Raw genomic sequence first — 13,849 nt, 5'->3', positions numbered from 1 at the left:
AATCTTACCTCCAAAACAGCTTGCACATCCTTTGAGGTGTTCAGTGGCAGCAATGAACTGGATACACTAAGCTTTGAACAATTATTTTGAGCAAGACTTCTATGTATGAGTTTCAATAAGGCCAAATGCCAGGTTCTGCACTTGGGCCACAACAACCCCCAGCAGCGCTACAGGCTTGGGGAGGAGTGGCTGGAGAGCTGCCAGTCAGAGAGGGACCTGGGGGTGTTGGTTGACAGCCGGCTGAACAGGAGCCAGCAGTGCGCCCAGGTGGCCAAGAAGGCCAATGGCATCCTGACTTGTATCAGAAATAGCGTGGCCAGCAGGGACAGGGAAGTGATCTTACCCCTGTACTCGGCACTGGTGAGGCCGCACCTCGATTACTGTGTTCAGGTCCTCACTACAAAAAGGACATTGAATGACTCGAGCGTGTCCAGAGAAGGGCAACAAAGCTGGGTCTGGAGCACATGTCGTACGAGGAGCGGCTGAGGGAACTGGGGTTGTTTAGTCTGGAGAAGAGGAGTCTGAGGGGAGACCTCATCGCCCTCTACAACTACCTGAAAGGAGGTTGCAGAGAGCTGGGGATGAGTCTCTTTAACCAAGTAATAAGCGATAGGACAAGAGGTAATGGCCTCAAGTTGTGCCAGGGAAGGTTTAGACTAGATATTAGGAAGCATTTCTTTACAGAACGGGTTGTTAGGTGTTGGAATGGGCTGCCCAGGGAGGTGGTGGAGTCCGCATCCCTGGAGGTGTTTAAGAGTAGGGTTGACATAGCGCTGAGGGATATGGTGTAGTTGGGAACTGTCAATGTTAGGTTAATGGTTGGACTGCATGATCTTCAAGGTCTTTTCCAACCTTGATGATTCTGTGATTCTGTGAATAGTACGGTGGAAATAGCCACACAAAAGGGGGAAAGCATTGCTGCACTGCAGCTGGCTGGAGTCAGCGAGGAGCCCTAAAGAGCGTAACAGCCAGGGCTGCCATACTGGTAACTCAGAGCAGAGGGGGACAAGAGAATACCTTCCTCCCAGGCTTCCTGAAAATACACTGGGCACAGCTCTTGGTGAGCAGACTGTTAAAATAACTTCACTGTCCCTAGTGGACAAGCAAGTCTTGATTTCTCATTGACTGAGGGGGACTGGGATGAAGGTGTTGCAAACAAGTTTTATCCTAACACCGAATCCTGCCCAAAGCTCAGAGCTAGTGGTGTCCAACCCTATGGCAAAACTTCTCTCACATGTTTTAGCAGCTGTAACAGACAAATAGAACAACTATCCAGAAACACACTGAAGTCTTGGTTTCTTCTAGTATTACCACAAGAAGGACTGTTGATCAGCTAATCACTTTTTCTGGGGAGTCCTGTAGAGCATAGCTATCAAGCATTTTCAAAATAATTTGGACATCCAAAATACATGACAAGCATGCTTAATTTAGATTTGGTAAGGTAGTTAAAACATTTTTATTACAAAGCACAACTCCATTCATTATGTAAGATGCATATACGTTATACACATGTATGTACACATTACAAAATGTGTATGTCATCTAGCTAGGAGAAAACATGTTTTTGGGAGATGAAAAATGCAGATCTAAATTATTTTAACAGAATGTGTGGTAGGTGAGATCACTGTGTATGGAAGGGCTAAATACATATTTCCAGTGTGAGATAAAGTTCACACTTTTCAAGTGACCCCTATGTACTGAGACATCTTCTAAGATATTAAAGTTTAGACATACTTAATAGCTATTTCTGCTCTAATGCTGCCTAGAGTATCACAAAAATTAATTTATAATTAGTTCTCTGAAGATACTGTAATTTTTTAAAAACAAATATATTATTTTGCCTTAAATTTTACTCTGCTGCATTCCCTGACAATATTACCATTTAAAATACACATATTTTATTATCTTCAATGTTTCTATTTTTGCGTGGTGGTATGTTAGCATGTAAACTATAAAGATATGATTTATGAATAGAATTTTAAGGTAAGCTTTCTATTTAAGTAGCAATAATTTATCCTTCACAGCAAAGAATACATTTATTAGATGATATAACAACAAGAGAAGAATTTCCATGAGTGTGTAATTTTCAATTTACACAGTAAAAAAGATATCTGAAAAGAAACTAAAGGTCTTTATAAGTTGGTTATATGTCAGCCAATGTGAGTCTTTGCTACTTTATTAGAGTCTGAAATGAGATTGTCTGGAAATTGCCTTTGCTATTCTTTCCAGTCTCAACTGAAAGAAATGAGAAAAGAATATGAAAAACTGGTTACACTTTCATTTTCTCTCATTTTTAATATCACGAGATACTGTAAGTCACACAGCAAAATGTCCTGTAGACACAAAGGTGTGAGACTGATGGATTTTCTTTAAGATATGCAACACCTCAAAATTCTCTCACTACAGCATTCAGCTGCTTTACAAGGTTACAGCTAAGCCTTAATCTTGATCTGCTTTAGTGAAAGCAAAGCTTCATTTTATTCTTTTAATTCAAAATGGTAGCACTGGTTTCTAAACTTCTCCAGTAAGCTCTGCAGCTAATACTGGGTTCTGCAGAGTGTTCAGTGCATTATCAACACAGTGATCTGAAAATCGGAAAGAATGCAGAGATCATTTAATTCATCAGCATCCCCTATGCCCCACCCTCCAGTGTGGAACAGATCCTCATTACCAGGGCTTTGCTTTGTCTCATTTTAGGTCCCTGGGACAGGATTTAGTACTTTATCAGCTATTGCCCTGTAAAGGAATCAGACACCTCTGATTTGGATTATAGACAGCAGCACTTGTAGGAGCCTCTGTTTTATTTCAGGGGATTAAAACTCACTTTCAAAGACAGCTCAAGAGAGGCAAGAGAGAGCCCTTCAAAACACTTCTCATACTGATGACTTGCATAGCAAAGCTGCAGAAGGCTGTATTTATTTGTCTTGGGATGGAACCATGGAGCCAGTAAACAACTGGAAGAAAGCTCACAATAAATGCAATGTACAAGTTATTTGGAGGCAATCCTCTCTTATTTGCAAAAGAGAAACAGAGAAAACACTCCTCAGATCCCCTAATCCAGACAAACAAATTCACATACAACATTTTTACTTGTTTGTTGTCCTCTCTTTGTCCTTGTTTCACACAGTGGATGCTCCTTGCAATGTCAGGGGGAAATTTCTTCATTTCTGCCCCAGGGCTTATGGAACCGGGGGCTCTGGTAAGGAACTGGAAGTAAAAATTTCTTTTTACAGGCTGAAATCTTGAAATTCGGTCTGTCAGAGTCACCCAATGAATGGGAGGAAGACTCCTGTCTCTGCTACCCTTCCCATATTATTTATATGTACCAGCTCTTCAGCCTTCTACCACCATTTTTATCATCAGCCTAAGCCCTTGGAGATGTGAATATCAGCTCTTTTCTTTTTAACCACTGTCTATCAGATGATCTCTCCCCTGTGCAATCCACTCGCACCCCTAATTGTTGTGACAACACTTGTCATTTGGATAGCTCTTTCATCTTCAAAGCACTTCACAAACATCAATTAACCCAAATCTAGATTAATTAATCTGACAATTAATTTGCTATATATCCAGCAGTTACAATAATGGAGAACAAACTAGTGCCTACTAAAGTCATCAGAATGAGTTCCCTTGACACTAACAAAAATGGGGTCAAGGTTATTTGTTGAGTCTATTTCTCTCTCCTAAATCTTCACTGCAATCTGGTATTTTCTTCCCTGGCAGCTTCAACTTCTTTATCAAGAGTACAGCCAAGGAAAGGGAAGGGGGAAAAAAGGAATCTGTGAGCTAAGATCACACTCACCAGGAGTTAATCAGTTTTGTTTCAAGGATGATCTTAGATCTTGCACCTGCATAGAGTCTATGAAGGTTGATCAGATCAGTCCTTGACACGCTCAGATAAATCAGGGTTCCAAACACGCTGTTGCGATTAATTAATTCAGAAGGCACTTGTATTATAAACCGATTGCTAAATTATAGATTAACCCAAACTGACAAAACAGGGTGAGTAATTGCAGCAAATTCCCCACAATCACTGCAGACCTTGTGAAGTAGGCCACTTGAGCTTTTAATAATCAGTGTAGTGCCTACAACCACAGGCACATAGAACAAGGGGAATATGAGAGAGAAATCAAGAGAAACATTTAAGTATTGTAGTATTCTAATGAGTCATTTACTGGAAAAGTAGGTCCAATGCCATTTATGCAAGGAAGTCTCAGAAATTGGCTTTTACAGTGTGCCATTTAATTTAATTTTATAATAATCCTCAAAATAATGCATTATCCTCTCAGAAGACCATTTAAAAACTACTCTGGTTAAGCAGTACACACTTATAAAAATATTTCCATTAGCTTATTAAATATACACAACGTCCCAATATTTAAGCTTATTTTTTTGTGTATTTCCTTTGACCGCCAAGAAGGAACTTTTTATTATCTAAAATGATCACCTGCACAGTCAGTTTTACAAGAACTTACCTGGAAATTCACGAGATATCACCCTTAAAATGACTAATAAATAAATACTATTCAGATTATAAAGAAAGATCTACACCCTCCAAGAGTGAGGCAATTACTCTAAAGATTCCAGGAAAATGCCCTCACCAAAAGAAGAAGAAATTACTTACTGAACAAGTCATTTGAAGGCATCTTTTGATTCATATTAAAGACATGTAAAGGTTGAGTCCCCCTTTCTTGTTGTTGAAGACTTTCCACAAGGACTCGATATGCAAATACCTCTTGAGCAACATCAGGGTAAGCAAGGAGGGAATGATTGGCTCCACTGGCATTAATTTTGTGAGTAAATTGAAGAGGGAAATGTAGAACTGCGTACTTAATCAGGTATGACTGAAATCACCCAATCAAATAAATAAACAGTAAGTCTAGCATACATTGTAATTCATTCTTGTTGCCAGTCTCTGCATGGAATTAAAAGCCCAAAGAAAACAGCAACAACAAATGAGTCTTCTCCTATGGAACAGTGTGAAATCCTTCAGTTCATGCTTTTCTAATCAACATTTGACACTGCTTGAATTGCCCTTTTTGTCACATGCTTCTTTAAAACCTGTACAAATTATTGCTGTTGACCATAAACCGTATCTTTCCACATTAGTGCTTCAAACACTGTATGACAGCTAAACTGTGAAAGAATAAAAGCACTAATGGATTTGTCTGAATGTATTACTTATTGCTTGTCTCTTAAGCTTTACTTGGCCTTCTTCACAGGTTTTGCTCAGTTACTTTCACCACTGGCTTTCAGAGATACTGAAGGCTTATTGAAGGATTACAGTTTATAATATACCTGTATAAGCAGAACTGTAGTCAAGTATTAAAGGTCACTGAAAGCTTACTGATCTAGAGAACACTGCAGTAATAACTCAGAGAATATCAAAATAACCACTGCTATTTGCTTTTCCTTAACTCAGAAGGGAGCAGCCAATACACTTACAGACCTTTAAGAAACTTTTTCCCCCTAATGATCCATCATTTTGCGTGAAAAATTCAACACTTTGAAGAAATCAGAAGGAAACATTGTTACAACTATTTGAGGAAGACTCAACTTCTGACCCACCCCCCCCCCCCAACAGACCCTGGGGAAGAGATTATTAAATTAATATTTTTTTAAATTTAATTTTTTAATTAATAAAATTAAAATAAAGTGATTTCCATCCAGCATAACATCAAAATCTTTCTCCTAGGCTGTGGAGCTCCTTCTATTACTACTGTAAGCAAGGATCACATTATATATCAGTATCAACAAGGCAGAACAGGTACTGCATAGATTATTAATTTAAACAAAGTGCAGATCTCTCAAGAAGACCTTGTTAACAACAATCTACCACAAAAATGTAGAAAATTCATGGCCTATGAAAAATCATATTGGAAAGGCCAATATATTACTATTTATAAAGGTCTTAGTATGGAAATTGATTGAAAAAATCACATGACCTCTAAACTCCTGAAAGCATCTCACTAACACTAGAGCATCATGGATATACCGAGGCCCTCAAGCATATGCAGATAGACCCCTCAGCAGAAACCCAAACATAATTCATGTGCTGAGACACAGCTACTCCAACAGATTGGATGGACAGAGCCAAGGAAGTTGGCTGGACATAAAAGAGAATGGTGAAGAATGGCAGAACCAGGTTTTAACCTCATTAGAAGCACACACGAAGAGGCAACCTTCTCATGGTTGCCCAACAGTAAGCAACAGTAATGTCTCAGGGCTTCATGCTGCAAGAGCCATTCATACACACAGAGGCCTTATGACCTGATGTATGTAATAGCCCTGGCAATCACAGCTGTGGGACCCACTCATAACTGTACATGTGTAAATGTCATCAGGATCATCACCTGTACTCTGGATTAGGCAAGGATGAAAAAATAAATGAACTGACAACAATGATACAGTTGCAACATACAGCTTTTTGAAAGGTAGAAAAATATCTAATGGACATTCTTCTTTTGAAAATTTCCCCTGTGTAGGAGAAAGACAGAAAGGAGTTTTTATACAGATATGACACACGCTTCCCCCTCTCCTTGCAGCTTATTACTTCACCTGCAGCAATGTTTTTCTTCCAGGTTTTTTTTTGACTCTTTACCTACTTTTCCTTATGAACAGAATTTCTTTCAGTGAGGTTCTCTGTACAACCTCAGCAGAAGATATTCTTACTCTATGCTGTGTGTACTGTTTGGACTGTGCCTCTACAGCACCTTGTTAGGTATTTATTTCCCAAGTATTACAATATTTAATACCAAAACAAAAAGAGATTATTTTTCAGTGTACATTATCAGGACTCTCCTAGAAAGAGAGGAACCCTGCAACTATTAGAATGGATGGGCAGTAGATGATCCCTACCAGAAAATACTCACAATGCAAGCCTGTATTTCAGGTAAACCTTTGATGGCAACATACCTCACATGCTGAAACCAAACTTGAATGCCAAAGTTCCACAATTTAAATGACCTTCAGCACAGCAGACTAAGATAAAAACTGCTCTCTGAAGGATTATATCCCTCACTCAGATTTGTCAGTAATTACCATTGTGAGCTGAATCTCTTTACATATGAGAAAAGCAATGAGCTACTTTTGGATCAAAGAGGTATTTTGTTCACTTCAACACATACAACAATTGTCTATACCGTTAGCATTAAAAGAAGTTATGACCGGCACTGAAGTGTGACCAGACTTCTCAGATGGTTTCAATGTCTGGGAAGAAAAGCTCAGTAGGTTCATAAATCTAATATATCTTTTTCATAATAAAACCTAGAGCAGCAATAATTGCAATAAAGTTTTACAAAGCGTCCTGAGAGGAATAAAAAAAATAACTGCTCTCTGCACCACAGCTATATAAAGAAAAATTAGATTATTTTTTTTAAAGCCCATAAGGAATTCAAATTAACAGACTTTGTAAAGGATACTAGCAAAAGACTTTTGAGGGAGACCCTAATTATTGGTTGCTTTGATTTTAGTGACCTTACTTATCTTATCTTTCTAAACAGACATTTTAAACAAGAAAGTTTCAAATGCCCAGACAGTGTAAAGGGTGCTTTGGGTGAAGACTTACAAAGAACAAACTTCTGTAAGTTAAACTGAGTTGTTTTAGTGTATTTTTGCCATGTTAATCCCCATTCCTCATAACACAAATCAGACCACTAAGCTCAGTACCCATGTGATATCAGTGGCAGGGATGAAAGGCCAAGACTTCAGAGCTCCAAATAGCCTACAGAGGCAAGCCAAAGATAGTGATGGTTGCAATGTGTCTGCTGTTGTTAAGTCTCTCTCCATTTGCAGAATTACCACAAGCTGACATTTCCCTCCAAGCATTTCTGGTGTTTCTTAAAGCCTTAACTTAGATTATGCCTTCCAGAGTATGTAAAAAAGAAAGAGCAGGTACTGGTACAAAACTACCCAGCTTTATGCAAATACTGTTCACCATAATCAAGCAATCCTGGTGAGAAGCTGATGCTCAGCAAGGCAGCTGGAATACACTAAATCTCCCCATGTTAAATATGGCACAGGGAATTCTTTCACCACTTAGCAGTAACATACTGCTATATACTTTATGAAGGGAAACAAAGCAACTAAAGTCAAATGTTCAAAGATATGGTAGGGTGAAGACTGGAATGCTTAGCCAATGTAAATCAAAGTATAAACATTCATACAGTGCTAAACCCATCACAGACACTTCACCTCTCTAATTTTTATAATTTCCACTCTTCTGTCCTTGCTGCCATCAAATTTCTAAGTTATAGTCCATATAGAAAGCAAACAGAATAGTCATCTGACAAGTACTATATGCTATCTGTCAAGCAAGTGATTTTGGGGGCTGCTCTAACCATAGCAGCCTCATCTTACACCCACCAAAATGTATAAAGGGCATGAATTTTAGAGAAGCTTCAATGTTTTTTTCTTATTTGGCAGCCACAATTAATTTTAAAATACTTCTGCACTCATGAATGATCTGGTGCAAATCTTACTATTTTTAGCTTTTCTGCAAATGTCTGAACTGCAGCCTCAGGCAAATACTCATATCTAAATCAGGGCCTGCAAACAGTTGCATACACAAATAAAAACATTTGTTGTCCAAAAAAAGGAAAAAAATATCCCACAGAATCAAGATGACTTTGAAAATTGTCAATAGGTTCATAAGACCCACCTTGCCCTGGTTCTCTTCTTCACCCATTCCTTCACTGACTTTCCCCTCCTCTTCTCTACAGGCAGTCCTAAAGGACTATTCTTGTTCCTCCTTACTTCTCCCTCTTCAACCTCTCTTTTGGCACTATCAGCTGCAAAAATTTGACTACTGTCTCTCTGCTCATAGCTCAAAGATCCCATTTATTCCCAGACCCGTCTTCTTTGTCCAAGCTGAAATCTCAGCATTTCTCATACCTTCTGACCTCAATTTCAAAGAGATTAAAGCATGTTTCTCCCTGCAGAACCACATTCCTCTCTCCTTATGGACTTGCCACTTGCTCTGACATTCTAGGCATCACATTTTGTTTGCATCTCTTCCTAGATTTTCTCATCTAAATGATTTAAAGGTCGCATAAACATAATGTGGTGAAGGCAGCACTGCGCTTTTCATTTGAGCAGCAGAAATCTGATCCATCTCTTGTCTCAAGCCTATATAGTTGCACTACTATGCGATATTACCCATTTCAGTTTAAGCTACCTGAAGAAGCAGATCCTATAAGGGCAGGCACAACTGATTGCTCTAAGTGACTCTTAGATATAAACTGGACTAGGTGATCTGAGACCCTGTGCCAAGGAAGAGGCAGGGTGTAACCTTCTGCATCTGGTTGTGTAAGGTGCACCCTCAGAGAGGCTCCATAACACAGATAATCTGTCACATTATCTCTCTTCTTCAGTCTCTCAGCATCTCACTCATATTTTGAGTATACCACATTTTCTAGCATTGCCCCTTTCAGTTCTGCTCCCTTTCACCTTCGCAGAATGCTGCAGCAGCTACAGTACTACCATCTGCTTTAACCATGTCACCTCTGTTTGTATGTCCCACCAGTGGCTCACCCTTCTCTAATACATCAAATAATTGCTCACCCTTCCTTTCCAAGCCTTTCATAACTCTCTCCCTTCAAAAGCAAAAACTCAGCTCCCAGCCCTGCCTGAGCTGTGATGTAAACTCATTGTCCAAAAAAGCACTGTCTGTGCTTTCTCCAGTACTTCCCTTCTGTTATGAAGTAGCAGCCCAGGCATCAGAGGTCTCAATGGAGGCCCCAGCCATGGCAGTGCTCCTTGTCCTTGACAGTCCTTTGAGTCAGTCATGTTACTACCTCTGGAGGTTAGCTGCTTTTTTTTTTTTTTTTTTTTTTTTTAATTTTCCTCTCCTGGATATCTGTATTGCTTATACAACACAGAGTAACTTGTTTGTCTTCTGTGTTTCAGGCAACTAACTTATAGATATTTAATCTACCCAGGAAATTTATAAAATTGCAACTTCCCAAGATAAAGTCATTATCCCGACACTTCACACTACTATCATCCTACACATGCTACAATACATAACCCCTCTACATTTCTTCATTTGCATTAGAAATCCCTTTTAGCCAATACTGTTAATTTTTCTTACAGTTCAAAATGGAGTCTGTTCCTTCCCTACACCTCATTCTCTATTTCATTTGCTACAACTCTGTTTCAATCTCATTGGACATGCCAAACACAACTGGGTTGACAATTTACCAGCTAAAGGTTAGATGGAAAGATCTTTCACAACTGTTTCCCTGTACCACTTGAAGTGCCGAGCTTCCTTCCAACATCTCAGATGCACCTGTCACAAACACATTGGTCTGGCCTCCTAAGTATCCTGTGCATCATCTACTTCATCCTTCACTTTTCCTTGCTACATCGCCCACTGTTTTCTCAAACTTCCTCACTCTTTTCGTACTACTTTTGCTTTTGGACTCATCTTGTTTGCCCAATACTGCCACAAGGGACACAAACAATATATAAAGATAACCATACATAACTGTGCCTTTCTTGTGCATCCCCAATACCATCGAATATATACATACAAACACTGCGTCGGTACCACTGTTGTTCCATAGCAACAGTGCTGATTTTGCAAAGTTACAGATCACAATCATCATGACCAGTATAAATCCAAGCATTCATAAGACTCCTTTTTACCTTTTCCACCCATTTTTGGCACGCACCATAACACGTAGACACCAGCTATTTTAATTTTTTCTATCTGCACAGCACATCCTGCAGTATGTAATGAGTGAAAAATGACAATGCTGCTTCTGCAGGATTGTGCAGCTATAATGATGAAAGAAGGAAGATTTGCAGGGACAAGGAAAAATTTTTATTAGACAATGTGGTATGGTAAGAAAATAAAAGAAACCACCATACTTTTGGGTCCAATGTCTTTTCATCAGGGCCAAGAGACTGAATAGACACTGGGGACAGTGCTCTTCATTCAATATATTTTAATCTAGTATTAAACTTAAACCTCATTAGAAGATATGAACAATTGGATTCAGTCTTGATTTAATCCGAAGCCACAAGAAGATGAATTTTTCTACACAAAGCTCCAAGTTCCCAACCATCCATCTTCCTGCTGACTAGTAACACTGTCATTACTATGGCACAGGTCTTTTTGTGGCCACCTTATTCTTCAAATATAAGAACAGATCTCATAATTCAGTGTTTCTTTTACAGAGGGTCTCCAGACATAAAAGTCAGGAAATAGTAGTTAAAATGGTGGCAGGGCTGCCACTTCCCTTGAGTATACTTCCATCAGTTAAATGATGCTGGGTTCAAATTATCCAACTGATTGGCAAAAACAGCCCCATCATTTTTTCAGGTTACTGTAAGAAGTATAGAGTATAATCTACTGATTACAGTGGATTACCACTTCTCTGCATCCTTCATTTGATTGTGGTAATCATAAAGCAGCTGTGTGATTGATCATCTTTTCCATTCAAAGAAGAAAGCAGTGCAGAGTAGCAATCTTCATTGAAAGAGACAAAGTTTTGTTTTCTATGACTAAAACTATTCAAAAAGTAGGAATGACTTCTGACCTTTAGCCTGCGGTCCTGGTCTCCACTGCACAGAGAATTTACAGATACTTTAAAGGTCTTCCAGGCTGGATTTAAGTTATTCATCACAACCTGTGAGTGAAAAGAAGGGAAGGGAACCCTTAACATTTGCACGTCTCCAAACAGAATGCTAACAAGAGCCACAATTTTCAATACAGCACATTCACCAGAAAAAAGAGGAAAACAGAACTCAGCTGGAGGTTTGAAGAACGACATGCATGGGATATGTGCACTTGAGCAACCCGCAGTTTGCAACACTCCTCCTCTGGAAAGCCCCAAAAGGAGCACATACCATGCCTCAGTGGGAGCGTAATTCACAAGGGAAAGTTGTGGAATTCATCCCTGAACCGGAAGCCATGGAAGAGATGTAGGATTAGGCAATGGGGATGGGCAGCATCAATTTACAGACACACAGTCTACCTTGCCAGGAACAGTTTATGGGATCCATAACAGACAGTCTCATAACCCCAAATACCTTCCATGGCTCCACTCTGTACACCTATATGCTGCTTTTTAAGACAGTGCCAGTCATTACCATGGAAGAATTAATGACATTGGGGCATAGGAAACAGATGTAAAGCACCCAGATTACAAATCTGCTTAGCACCAGCAACCTGGGAGGAGATGGAGAAGATGCAATATATAATTAAGGGAAAAATATGATACCATCTGTAGCATGGTTTGGGCTAAATATAATATCTATAACTCCCAATCTTCGAACAGAATATGTGCCAGTTTAATTAAGTTTGCATCTTTGGCTTCAGTACTATCTTCCCTTACTCTCACGTGCATAAGCCAGTATTGACTGATACCCATTAGTCAATAATTACACAAGGTGGGTGCTTGCAATATCCTTTGTGACATGGGAAGCACAAACTATTCCTCTTGACAGCCCACCTTTGTCCTTGGAAAGTAAATCCAACCCTATTCCTTACCTCAGTCCGGTGAACAAGTTGTTGGGTTGCATCATCATTCATCCGGAAAATCTCCAGAAAAGGATCAGATTTGCTGAAAAAATCCTAAAATAAAATATAGGACAGGTTACTCTTGAGAATTCTTTTACTTTGAGCTTTTCAGGCACAGTGCACTGGTGCTTCCCTGACTGCTAATGAAAAAGGAGAGACAGCGTGGTTTTAGTGAGACCCCTTAGTGTCTCTCAGCAATATTTCATTCTTGTCCTTGTTTCACAAGGATTTCCATGGCACTGTTGTTGCTCTCGGTTTGACTATTCAATCACGGCAGACAGAACTGTAAAACATCATTTTACAGCCTTTTTCCTTCTTACACCCAGTCCAGATCCCTGAGCTTTAGCTCCTTCACCGACCTAGCCTGTTTCTTTCTGTCTCCATATCTGTTTGTTTTTTTGACATCAGTTTTATCATGCAAGGCCCTTTGAAGTGTATTCTATGGTCGTGTTGAATTTCACACTATTTGCCCACCATCTCAAAACAGAAGTTAATTGGCCAAGACATTATGCTGCTACCAACCAACACAAGTACTGGTAAAATGGATTACAGAAGGTTAGAGAAGTCCTCTTTAGGATGTGATAACATGGGCCATGTTAAGATGACAAACAGAGCAGGGAAATACAGAAAATTACCTGATATTTCTAAGTACAAGCAAATCTGTGACAGACATTGAGGTTCACATACTCACTGCACTGCAGAACACCTTCCCTTAGTCTTGCATCCAGCTAACAACCCTGAGTGTTCTTACACAAACCTAAATTAAGTTGCTTTCTGTAGTGTTGCTGCAGTCTGACCACAGCCTCTTTTGTTTCAACATCTCATTTCTTTTGGACATGCTGGCTGAGAGGCAGAAGAGTAGCTGGGTGTTAGCCCTCCGCAGCTAGAGGGGGAAAGCTGGCTAATTCAAATTTCTAACTGTGCAATGCTGCAAGAGCAGCATTCAAGTGGACTCAGCCCATTTTCTGTAGTATCAAATCCCTTCTTAATTTTCGTCTTCAGAAGAGCCACATGATTAACTTTATGCATATGAATATAATTCTTCTCTATAGGCCATATCCAAAACCACAGGCCTCCATATCCATTTGGGGAAGTGAGGATTTCTGTTTGCTCTCCTGGTGTTTCTATATAAGCATCAGTGTAAAAATGACTGTAATATGCATAGTTCTACAGTTTTCTCCTCAACAAATGCCCACCATACTCATTTTTGACTAGCTGGACAGCTGTTGGGATGGGAACAGCTTTGGATAAGATGCTAGCCAATGTTTGGGCACATCATTTTGGTCAAATTTGTCTTTAGGGCATTTTTACAATTCCACAACT

The 13,849-nt window shown here is 39.5% G+C and overlaps 1 protein-coding gene across 6 annotated transcripts in view; it reads right to left on the bottom strand.

The window, feature by feature from the left end:
- Positions 1-13,849, bottom strand: part of CPNE4 (copine 4) — a 249,363-nt gene that overhangs the window by 82,297 nt on the left and 153,217 nt on the right. For all 6 annotated transcript variants that reach the window (XM_074860139.1, XM_074860167.1, XM_074860148.1 and 3 more), the window contains 2 exons: positions 12,497-12,580; positions 11,544-11,633 (listed from right to left, as the gene is read on the bottom strand). In XM_074860139.1, the coding sequence (XP_074716240.1) occupies positions 11,544-11,633; positions 12,497-12,580 (174 nt within the window). The remainder of the gene's footprint in view (positions 1-11,543; positions 11,634-12,496; positions 12,581-13,849) is intronic.

This window comes from Strix uralensis, chromosome 1 (assembly GCF_047716275.1).
Source record: "Strix uralensis isolate ZFMK-TIS-50842 chromosome 1, bStrUra1, whole genome shotgun sequence".
Taxonomy (NCBI): domain Eukaryota; kingdom Metazoa; phylum Chordata; class Aves; order Strigiformes; family Strigidae; genus Strix; species Strix uralensis.
The sequence above is the reverse complement of the archived record's forward strand: the minus strand, read 5'-3'. Positions and strand labels throughout refer to the sequence as shown.